The sequence below is a fragment of the Dreissena polymorpha genome, chromosome 2 (genome assembly GCF_020536995.1).
Source record: "Dreissena polymorpha isolate Duluth1 chromosome 2, UMN_Dpol_1.0, whole genome shotgun sequence".
Lineage (NCBI taxonomy): Eukaryota > Metazoa > Mollusca > Bivalvia > Myida > Dreissenidae > Dreissena > Dreissena polymorpha.
The window spans coordinates 62943530-62956239 of record NC_068356.1 but is presented as its reverse complement, the minus strand read 5'-3'; the positions used below and the strand labels follow the sequence as shown (position 1 = coordinate 62956239).

At 33.4% G+C, this 12710-nt stretch overlaps 1 protein-coding gene across 6 annotated transcripts in view; it reads right to left on the bottom strand.

Annotated features, from left to right (window-relative positions):
- Positions 1–464: 464 nt before the first annotated feature.
- The window catches only part of LOC127867311 (uncharacterized), a 64705-nt gene continuing 52459 nt past the window's right edge, over positions 465–12710 (bottom strand). For 3 of the 6 annotated variants that reach the window (XM_052408386.1, XM_052408385.1, XM_052408384.1), the window contains 8 exons: positions 10221–10323; positions 7872–7940; positions 6348–6692; positions 6062–6190; positions 5334–5710; positions 4914–5042; positions 4685–4742; positions 465–3692 (listed from right to left, as the gene is read on the bottom strand). In XM_052408386.1, coding sequence (XP_052264346.1) covers positions 3664–3692; positions 4685–4742; positions 4914–5042; positions 5334–5710; positions 6062–6190; positions 6348–6692; positions 7872–7923 — 1119 coding nt within the window. In that variant the 5' untranslated portion in view covers positions 7924–7940; positions 10221–10323 and the 3' untranslated portion in view covers positions 465–3663. The remainder of the gene's footprint in view (positions 3693–4684; positions 4743–4913; positions 5043–5333; positions 5711–6061; positions 6191–6347; positions 6693–7871; positions 7941–10220; positions 10324–12710) is intronic. The other 3 variants (XM_052408389.1, XM_052408388.1, XM_052408387.1) reach the window with 2 other exon arrangements.

Here is a 12710-nt window from a genome sequence, read left to right as displayed (position 1 = left end):
CACTGTTTTCAACTACCTAATTTTTAGTATTAGAAGTAAGCATAAAATGCTGTATTATTTTGTAAAAAAGAAAATTTACCTAGTGGATAAATAATCAGTCGTTTGTATTGCTTCTTAAATATGAAATGTATAAGGAAAATATTTTATTCTCATAAATGAATGTCCCGCTTAAGACTTTTGAAGGAATCCGATGTGTCCCTATGATATTATTTCTACTACAAGGTATTAAACTACGCCCATAGGATATGAACAGTGTTTATAATTGTGTCCATTTTCATATATGTCCATTTCCATATATGTTTTCATATTTTAAATTATGTAAATTTATATATTTTTTAATTATATAAACATGTTTTTTTAACATTTTATTTCAAAATTGCAAACAAATACATAAATGATATGCAAAGTAACACAATAATGTAATACAATCAGATACATGTATCATGTATACAAAAAATCTTAAGTAATATAAATACATTGTTACAAATGTCTTTTAGAAAATGTTGATTTTAATGTATGTAATACGCTCTTAATGTTGTAAATATTACTTTTGCTAAAAACAAGTTGCAGGAAAGGGCATACTATTTGTCGGAGATTACATAACATTAAAGTACATAATTTGATATCACGTTGAATCTGGTGCACAATTTAGGAATAACACACTTGCATGTGATTTTGTGTTGGAAAGGAACACTAGGAAAACATACATTCCCAAGTGTATGTAGACAATAAGTTATATATAAATTGTAACAACAGATGAAAATGACATAGAGAAGTTCTGCTGAAACACGTTACGGTCAAGAAACGTTTATTTGTTGGAGATAGCATAACTTTAAAGTACGTTATTTGTTTTATCGTTGAATTAGGTTACTTATAAGTACACAATTTGTTATTTAGTTGAATCAATAATTGCTTTTGATGTCTGATATTCTCAGAATTAACGATCTAAAGTTTCCTTATTTTATTTACAAAATGAACAGAATGGATCATCTGTAATTTTCATTTTACTCAAAATACTATTTATTCGAAGTATCCTATGAATTAATCTGTTTTGGAACCACTGCACCTTTACATCATTGAATATTAAAAAGGGTAGCTCGTATATCCAATTCCATTCTTTTTCGTTAATAAATGTATCCAGTTTTGTACACCATTTATTTTAACTGATGGTTTTGTTCATTATTTTTTAAGTCTTTTTGCACCAGGTTCTTTTTTAAGCAGGAGTTGTAATAATGGGGACACAAAGGGTTTTGTAATATGTTGGGAAAAAAATACGTCAATTTTCGACTTAAACGTTGCAGTAGCTGATTCGTTCCTTAAAAAATTGGTGATAGTAGAGGAGTTACACGTTACTGCCAGTATACGAAAATGAATAAAAGTGAAATGGAAATAAATTAAATGAAGCATTTTTATTTCGGGAAAAAACTATACATTATTTTGTAAAGGTAGTTTGCTTGAGATTTGTATACAGTGCTCGTTGATACCTACGCATTTATTATTATAACTAGAAGTGGCGCGGCAGAGGCCGACGCGTATCCCCACGCCGCATAGATGTTATATTAAAAGGCAATTTCGGGTGGGCAAGGCCTATGTTGGTAGGGCGGGTAATGTGGACATGGATGGTCGAGATAGACCTTTTTTCATAAGATATGTTCAGTTTTAATTTGATGTCAATTGGTGAATAAATGAAAAAATTATGTTAAAACTAAATATAGGGTACGAAAAAAACTTAAGGTACGAAAATTTTGGGTACGAAAAATAATGCCAAAAAAAATTGGGTACGAAACAAATTTGGGTACGAACAAATTTGTGTACGAAAAAAATTAGTACGAACCAAAATTTGGCTTCGAAAAAAAATTGGGTACGAAAAAAGTTTCGGTAAGAAAAACATTTTGATACGAAAAAAAATTTGGCTATGAAAAACTTTGGAACGAAACAAAATGTGAGAACGAAAAAAAATTTGGTACGAACAAATTTTGGTACGAAAAAAATTTAGGGTACGACAAAAATTGGGTACGAAAAAAAATTGGGTACGAAACAATTTGGGTACGAACAAAATTTGGGTACGAACAAAATTTGGGTACCTAAAAATGTGTTCGAAAAACAAATTGGGTACAAAAGAACTTAGGGTACGAAAAAAGTTGGGTACGCAACAAAATTCGGGTACAAACAAAAATTAGGTACGAAAAAGAAATTTAGGTATGAAGAGAAAATTAGGTACGAAAAAAATTGGGTACAAATAATTTTGGGTAAACGATAAAAAAATTGGGTTCGAAAAAAAAATTGGGTACGAAAATAAATTGGGTACGAAAAAAATTGGGTACGAAAATTTTGGGTAGGACAAAATATTGGGGATACGGGGAAATAGTGCCCGTGGACCTTTCGATAAATTTGAAAGAGGACGGGAATCAAGGTGCCTTTACCTTTATCAATGACCCTGGGGTGGGTAATGTGGACATGGAAAGACCATGTTGTTATAAGAGATGTTCAGTATTAGTGTTAAGTCAATTGGTGAATACATGAAGAAGTTATGTTAAAACAAAAACTTTTGACCCAGGAGTCAGATCAACATTCCGTCGCCGTCACCGTCGCACATATGCTCATAGCTACCATGTGTGTAAGTTTCAAGGTTCTCGTGCTAATAGTGTAGGAGGAGATAGTGGCCGAACGGACGGACAGAAAGATGGAAACCAATACAATACCCGCACGCTTTTTAAAAGCGTGCGGATAATTATGCTTCGGTTCATTCTCTGTTAGACTCACACAAAGCGACAGGTACACTCATGCATACAACAAATAAACTGATGATCTTGGTCGTCATCGTAACGCTGAAACTTGGCTTGTACGTTCCTTAGCGTAAACTTATATATACGTTGACTATATCTTTTATCTTTGTAATTATAAGTTGGGTTCATGTGAATCATGTATCAAATTTTTGGAGATTTAAAAGCAATGTCATTTTCATCCTTGAGGTTTTTGCAAATTCTCACCACTGTAGACAATTAAAAGTAAATTACATCGGTGGCCGTTCGATTGGCCGACTTTAAAAAGTCGAACTTCATGTCCTGTTACTGTACGAAATCTTCAAAACATTCGAAGAGCGAACAACTAGAGTTCCTTCAGCGCTTTGATTTATACAGTGTAGTCCGTCTGTTTTTTATACATATGCTTGAGCAAAAGAATATATATTCAACATAGTCCATAGCTTAGCCCGATATTACATGCAATAGAATTATTCAACGGACAAGACCAATCTAATCCTGCAGTATTCCTATGTCTATATCATGCAGCTTGAACGTGACATGTGAGCAAGGAGAAGCATGTTTCCATCAGTAGTTTTACAAATATTCACATAACGGTTTTTGATACTTTCAGGTTAAAATTGTAGTATAAATTTATTAGTATTCATATACATGTAGATGATATTTGCAAGGCTCAATGAGTATTGTAGAAGCATATTTATAAATTACAAGCGTGAAAAGTAGAATATAATTATGGTCCTATATAAGTCAAGAACATGTATTATAGTAGTACTTCATTGGATAATTGTTTGCTATGTTCTTCATCGCAACGATAACAATGCCTTCTATATCGGTTAGCATCTGCTTGATGAGACTTGACGCTTTGCCGAATGCTTTAACCAGGCATACGTCCGAAAAAGCTTTACGACAATTGGTCACCTCCTTTCGTTACTGAAACATTAACAGATCACTAACCTGCTATCCATAATTAAAATAAGCATAATTTCATTATAAATCTATGATGTATTCTCATTTATCGAAATCGACATTCGCTTTAACGACAAATCAATAATTGAGAAAAGACATCAAAAATAATTTAGCAAGACGTAGTAGTAGAAGTAGTAGTAGAAGAAGTAGTAGTAGTAGTTGTAGTAGTAGTAGTAGTAGTAGTAGTAGTAGTAGTAGTAGTAGTAGTGGTAGTAGTAGTAGTAGTAGTAGAAGTAGTAGTAGTAGTAGCAGTAGTAGTAGTAGCAGTAGTAGTAGTAGTAGTAGTAGTAGTAGTAGTTGTAGTAGTAGAAGTTGTAGTAGTAGTAGTAGTAGTAGTAGTAGTATTAGTAGTAGTAGTAATAGTAATAGTAGTAGTAGTAGTAGCAGTAGTAGTAGTAGTAGTAGTAGTAGTAGTAGTTGTAGTAGTAGTAGTAGTAGTAGTAGTAGTGGTTGTAGTAGTAGTAGTAGTAGTAGTAGTAGTAGTTGTTGTTGTTGTTGTAGAAGAAGAAGTAGTAGTATTAGCTGTTGTTGAAGTTCTAGTGGTAGTAGCAGTACAAGTAGAAGTTGTAGAAGTAGTTGTAGTAGTAGTAGTAGTAGTAGTAGTAGTAGTAGTAGTAGTAGTAGTAGTAGTAGTAGCAGTTGTAGTAGTAGCAGTAGTAGTAGTAGCAGTAGTAGTAGTAGTAGTAGTAGTAGTAGTAGTAGTAGTAGTAGTAGTAGTAGTAGTAGTAGTAGTAGTAGTAGTAGTATAAGTAGAAGCAGTAGTTGTAGGAGTAGTAGTAGTAGTAATTGTTGTTGTTGTAGTAGAAGTAGCCGTAGTAAAAGTAGTTGTAGTAGTTGTTGCAGTTGAAGCAGCAACAGAAATAGCAGCAGTAGCAGTCGGAAAATTAGAAGCAGTCGTTGTAGTAGTAGTAGTAATCGATCATATAACTTTTGATGGACGAAGCTCATTTACTCACTCAGTTTTCTGTTCGATAATTCGTGAAGTTCCTTTCTCATGTCATTTGTTTTTTGTTTCTGTTCAAACGAAGAGAACCAAAATGAAATGATTTGTCAAACAAAAGAGCGATGTTAAACATTTTTACCATTTAAAAATATAATTTAATTATTAAAAAAACTTTATTTATTTAAATTTCTATTTAAATAATAATATCAATAATAATAATCAAACATTTTTTTTAAACGTACAAGAAACCTCTGTGAAGGTGATGTACACGTGTCCTCATGGTTTATTTCTTGTTCGGTGAAATCCGGAATGCCTCTACATTGATTCGTTTCAGCGTCTTGTTTTTGTATCTCTTCCAATAATTCTTTAGTCTGGTCAAGTACAAATTACATTAAACAAATTATGTCACTATTCCTCAAACGAAATTATTAACACAAATATAGTGCTTACATTTATATATCAACGTTGCAAACGAGGCCGTGATCCTGTTTCAATGTTTATGTTGAATAAATTGAAGAATATAAATGATAAAGATAATTACTTATATGAGGGTCGTGCAATTGTAATATACCACATATACCACACTTCATTTGAATGTGTTCAGTTTAGCTATTTTTTCAATACACACATACGTTCGTGTCACATTAATATGTGGGACTTACCAGCGTATATGTAGGTGCGTCAGTATTGTTGACTGGTTGATTTACTGTCTCATTCCCATTAACAGTATTTTCATTGACAACATCACCAATGACGAGCGTATTATCAATTTCTTCATTTTCCTTTTTCTCATCGAAATCCGTAGAGTATCGTGACCTGTCGCAAACGGTTTCAAACTTCAGCCGCCTACAACCTTGCTTTTGTGGGGAATACGATTTGCTTTCTACCCGCCCAGTGTGGTCAAACTGAAAGGATGTTGAGCTATGGGTATCATTGAGGGGTAAGCCTGGATTTTCACTATGGTTATTTAACGTATTTTCTTCTGCGACGCTTTCAGGCCGATTTCGAGGAGGCGACATGTAGCTTTGCGTAAGTACATCTGAAAAAGATCCAGGTTAAGAACCGGTTATCACCCATATACGCGTAATTCAGTATAGATTTATTAATGAAATTGTGCATTATACGTATCCCCTTTCTACGGTTTAAACGTCTTACTCAACAAATACAAAGTAATAATTGATATAGAGCATGCCTCTGATCTAAATATCACGAACCGTCCAGTTTCCCTACAGCGATCTAAATATCACGAACCGTCCAGGTTCCCTACAGCGATCTAAATATCACGAACCGTCCAGTTTCCCTACAGCGATCATACTTATTTCTGTTTTAATATGCATTTAAAATGGTTTCCATTTACAATGGAAATAAATACATAATTTATAATACTCACCATTAGTACGACGTAATTTGCGAGTGTAAATAAGACCTACGATGAAAACAATAACAAACAATCCGATGATCGCGAGGCCTATAATTAGCCCAATTGGAAGACTGGTCTCCCGCCCGGTACTTGTTGTATCTGCAAAGAAGAAACTTATAATCATATGAAACGAAACTGGTGAGTTCTGATTAAAATAAACTCGACAAAACAATAAAGAACCAACAACGACCACACGAACAACTATTACTTCTACTATTACTACAATTAATACTACGGCATTTTAGTTTAAATTTACCTGTGCAAGATACGTTGTGGGTAACATAGTTAGTTTCCGCGAACAACTCTTTGCAGATGTATGTTCCAGACAAGTCATAAGTGAGACTTGTTACTGTAAGAATGCATGACGAATAATTACGCTCAATAGTGTATGAGCTGTTCAACGCCCCGTTCATTAGTTGGGCATGAGGGCCATTTGTGAACTGGCATTCCGCTATGTATTCCACAGACGTCTTATTTTTAAAATAGAAAATTGCGCCGTCTCCTTCACATTCGCACACCATTCCCAACGGCGATCCACAATTGCTTGAAACGCTTGAAATGCTTATTGTGATGTTTTTTGCTTGAGATACGCGAACATGCACTGAAAATATAACGTAGAAACTTACATGCATGTACTTATTTTATTCCTCTCATGTTGATTTTTTGTAAAATGCTCTAACACTATGATTACATCTTGGCGAAATATGTATTTGCTTTGGATTGGCAATGTTACAGAGGATTGCCCGCATGTCGTGTTAGTTTTTATTGTAATATCACCGACTCCGGGCTTTAGGCGGTGACTAAATGGTTTTGGAAAGCGATATTGAGCATGGTAAAGACATATTTTAAGATACGATCTGACCAGGGATTGCCAATGCGAAAATAAATCGTATTTCTGGTAAGCACAATTCACACGAAATGAAAATATTGCTTACTATAAATGCACATAGAATCCCAAATATGTATTGCTGGATCGAATTTGTTAAAACAGTGAATACACGTTAGCATCTTCGGACGCTTAATGTTAATGTAAATTGTTGCATTAGCTCAATTTTGGTTTCCCATTGTTCTATTTTAATCTCAACGCGATGGTTACTTGACACAATGCCCTATGCGACATTAAAGGGACCGTCAACCGCGATTAACGAAAAAAGAAAAGTTCTAAAATTCCGTTTTTCTTTTTACAATTATTAGTTTATATCGATTAAAATATCACGATTGGTATATTACATTACTTGATTTATAATGAAACAAGTTTATATTTTCCGTATATTCGGTAATAAAATTTCGCGATGTGAAATCGAAAGTACATCGCGAAAATATGTGACATAACGATATACACACTATAAATAAAGCAAGTAGATAGATCATTTTATGTAAAAATTATTATACAATTCACTACGCATGCACAATTTGCATTCCTGATTTAATCATGTAACGATGATGATCAATCTACTTGCGTTATTTATAGTTAACTGGTAGTTACCTGGTACCTGTACCCATTAAAATTTATTACCGAATATACTGAAAATATGAAAACTTTTTTCAAGTAATGTAATTACCAGTCGTGATATTTTTATCAATATAAACTAATAATTGTGAAAAAAATACGGTATTTTAGAACTTTTCTTTTTTCTTCAATCGCGGTTGACGGTCCCTTTAAATATTGACGAAAGCTGGGTATATTCAACATTTACATGGTTATGTAATGTCAGGTATACCAATTTTCATGCTTGTCTGGGATCAAATTTAATAAAGTAAAGAAAGAGCGCATACTCACATAACAACACGGAAACGACTGCAGTCATCTGATACACAGGTATTTCCATCATTGTAATCGAAATTATATCTGCGAAGCGAACAAAAAACATCGAATGAATGCGCGTGCGCGCATGCACAAATCCTACAAAGCAAATTCTAAGTGTTAAAGGGGCATTTTCACAGATTTTGGCATTTTTGAAGTTTGTTATTAAATGTTTTACATTGATAAATGTAAACATTGGATCTAAAAAGTTCCAGTAAAAAATCAAGAATAAAATTTAAAAAAAGAAAAAAGATAACCCTCAGCAGGGCTCGAACCACAGACCCCTAGAGTCCTGGAGTCAAACGTCTACTACTTAGACCATTCGGCCATCCTTCCCGATTCAAATACAAGTGTATTTTATACTTTATATAAGCAATCCTCGTAGTTTCACTAAACATAACGACAATAGCAGAACTCTCCAAATTATGAATTCGTTTCGCGTTGCAACGCTTTATAATTTTCAGGATTTCAAATCGTCAAAAGATGCATATTATGGCTTTTTCAGAGCATGGTAAATGTTCAGTACTACTGTTTCCTCACAAATATCATTACGTAAATGAAAATTTGCGAATATGAAACAACTTTTTTCAAATTTGTCAATCTACCCAAACGTGAAAAGGCCCCCTTTAAGTATACTTCATGATTAGTTACGACACATATAGTGACACAATTTAAGCATTTTAACAGATTTGCCAGATACAATTCCTTCCAAGAAATGTTTGTTGTGATTTCCAATAAAGTATTTACATCGCTTTACACATATATACATCGGAATGTCTAAATCAATTTAGAGATTCCAATTGATATGGTTCGGTTCAGTTCCTAAAATAGACGAGGTTACAAGTAATGTAAGCGATTGCAAGCGATTATCAAACGCAGCATGGTTTTTAAGTTATGAGAGATAAGTTGGTCGGCCTAAAATAGATTTTACACATTTACATATACAGGGATAATGACGATGAAGATTATTAATTAAGTGTGTTAAGAACATGACTTATAGTGAAAGTTAAGTGGATGGATGAATATCAATACATGTTTTGTCCATGTGGTATTAGTTTGAATCCCAAATATGACATATGTTTACTACATTGTTTTTCAACCTGTAAATCAACAGTACAAAAACTTACGCGCCAGATCGGAAGAAAATTTCGCACATTTGGGCGCTCATGAATTAAAGAGTATATGTGTCCTTTGTTACAGCGGCACGAATACGAATGATGATGCTGGCAGATTGGCGCAATTCATTAATTACACAACACACTATAACGGAGCAAATATCGTATGTTCAATAAATGGGCGTTATCTAAATACCACAATGAACGGAAATTGGATTAACTATTTTGTGCTGTATTGTTGTGTAAACGTGTGTGAACGTTCTAGCCGAATCCAAGCAGGTGATTCAATACGGGTATCTGTATTCAAGTAGCGTTGGAAAGGACTTTTTCTTTGCGCTGTTGCGTGTGTTATTACGTGTCCTTGTGTACACGGATAAATAAGCTGACTAGACGAATAAAACAGAGACATTTAATAAATAATGTATGCAATATATCTGGGGTCGTATTCCAGAAGCGTCTTAAGTTAAATTTTATTCTTATCCTTAAATTGGGGAATTTTCTTAAGTGTTTCATTTCCTATTGCAATAGTCTGGCATCAATAATTACATCAAAATTACATCAGTATGTCAATGTTATTTTAGGAATACCAAAAGAAACATGTGATTCCTTATCTAGTAAAGACATACAAAACATTGTAATTTTGAACTTAAGTGAAATTATTAAAGAAATGACTTAAGATGTTTCTGGAATACCAACCCAGGTCACAAATTAAGCTATATTGAAACTATGGTGGTATTGTGCTACGAATTAGCTATTACTGAACATTTCTACCAACTTCTTCAGTATAAATATTTACATTTTAATGCTGTTGTACATATTTCCGCAAATATAAAGTTAAGTAAAAAAACAAACATTTGAGAAAAAAAAACGTGTACATGTAGTTTTATAACAGCTTTATGTCATGCCCTTGTATTTTAACGCCCGTTAAGAAGTGGAGAATTCCAAAGTGTTATATTTGGTATGTAAATCGTGTTAAAGTCCTCATCTAAGAATTTTGAAAATATGTCACTAGGGTAAAAAAGAGGTAATAAAGAGTTATACAGCACAATAACCACACGACGTTTAATAACGAGGAAGGACATGATTGGCGGAGTACAAAACTTTAGTCCACATCGGTTAAACCAAAAGGTGACTTCATAAAGAGATTATAGCTCAAACTTTGCATTATAAAACAATTCAATCAAAAACAATACCCAAAATATGTGCATACCGACATTTCTAATGTTTTCCAATATTGAATCCGCATCCGATTCAGCCGTAATGTTATGGATCGTCTAGAAGCATCACATCAAAAGCGTTGAATTTGTATTCTGCTAGAAAGGGGAATAACACATACATAATTAAGCCATTTATATTTGTGCAAGTAAAGTTATAATGTTCGTCTGGCCCCTTTAATGTGGAATGTCAAATGAAATTGTATTAAATCTTGCATAAATATGAGTTATTTAAGATCGCAGTTACCATTTGCATCACACGCTTATTTTAACCGAATTAGTTAAAGTAACATAAATGCTCAAATTCAACAAATATTCCGCAATTTTTTACGTAAAATAAAGTAAACACATACAAAAGCAATGTTCCTCACAGCAATAACCAAAATTGCAACGCTAGATGTGGTATGATCACATACATTGAACGAGATACAAATTGCTCGTTTTTATTTTGTCTGTGCCACTAGTTTCCATTATAATTTCACGCCACAATATCCGAACATTTACTAGCGAACGCGAGACTGGCCTCGGGCAGCGTCGGATGAACGACGTATTCTGAAGCTGCCCGAAGCCAATCTCGCGTTTGCTCGTAAAATTTGGAATATCGTAGCCGCAAATTCACACGGAATATATTGTGACCAAAAAAAGAAAGAGCATTTTATATCGCGTTAAATCTATATTATCAGACCAGGTTTAGCGTTGAAATTTTGCCTATTGCTACAAGGAAATGTGATTTTTAAGTGTTAACTTTATTTTTCGAAAATAAGTACGAAATAATCGTTGATTTTGAGTGTTTATGGGCTTTTAAGTATATAACCGCAACAAATAATTGCATATCAGCTAAATCTAAAGAATGCCATTAATGATGGGTGAATTTGTTGGACGTAAAATGACGTATTATTAATATCATATAATGATTCTCTGTTTTATAACAAAACTGGTTTGCGTCTTTATTTAATCTAGTTTAAGACCGGCCTATTTATTTCGGACGTGTTATTAGTTTCTGCAGTGTGAAATAAATAAATATAAAAAATAATGAAATAGATGATCATTAAATCTATGTTTTAGTGTATATGTAATTCAAAAGTCCGAACACCGACTTGCAAATCATTTTAATTATAGCGTGTGTTATCAGTTTTAACGTAAGGATCTACATATCATACTGTTGTACAGAGAATTCTAAGTTTAATACATTTAACAAATAAAAAAGTGTTATAATATTTTAAATAAAACTCGCTGGTATAAAAGTTTTCTGTTATTTTCAACGAATTTTTCCGGCTACTTATTAGTTGTTTCTCGCAAGTTTCCCGCTGTGTTATTCAACCTGAAGACATAAGTACAATTTATTATGGGAACAACATACGCGGTCCGCGCGGTCCATTTAAAAAGAACATTACAACAGTCATGGACTGAAAACGTGCCTTCTAGTAAATCCAATTGATTATTTTAAAGGTTATGACATCGCATGTCTCAATCATTTAGGCTAGTGTAACCCACATTAGCAACGATTTGGAACCAAGCAAGTATCTTATGGTAATATTGGTTTCACAAAACATTTCCCAAATACTTCATGGTATGAATGGATGCTTGTAACAGTCTTGACACAGTTTAAGAAGCTTTTGAGTCTCTCGGAAAAAAGCAAATAAATGTTGGGTGACATGTTTCAACATTAGTTTACGACCATTCCGAACGGAGGAAATTCTGGAATCAGTATGGACGTATGTTTTTCTGTCTGTCAGTCGATCTGTTCGTCTGTAAGTCCGTCCGTCTGTCTATGGAAACAAATCTGTCTATATGAGGTACATACAGGCATGACTCCATATGGTATAAAGTTGTGCATGTGCGATTGTTATCCTTCTTCAATTAACATTCCAAAAGCTAGGCTCTTTTTCCAACTTCGACATTATATATACAATATACACTTGAATCAGCATGTACACACGGTCAACCGGTGTTATACCTGATAAGAAATACTTGCAACAGCCTTGAGACACAAAGCTAACACATACTAGGCTCAGAGATTACATATGTATTGTTATATTCACCATTAATTCGAATCATGCATCTAAAGTCAAACCTGATCATACCCCTATATCAAAATACTACTTTTGGGAACACAGAAAAATAAACGTTTGGAATGATGTACGAGCCAAAAACTGGATTTAGAAATAATAACAACTCTTCGAGAGTATACACATAATCTAATACATGTGCGTATTGTTTCTTAGTTAATTAGATTAAAGTTAATTACAGCCATTTTAAACCAAATTAATTGTTAATGTTAGTTGCAATTATATATATAACATGTAAGTAGCAAATTCCATATTATATGACATAATATAATAAGAAAATTCGTAATTATATTTGGCACACGGATATACATGCCGCATGGATCGTGCTTAAACACATCATCAATACAGATGCAATGTAAATAAATGCGACAGCCATATGGGTAATTTATGTTCAAACAAACTCACAATACACGTATG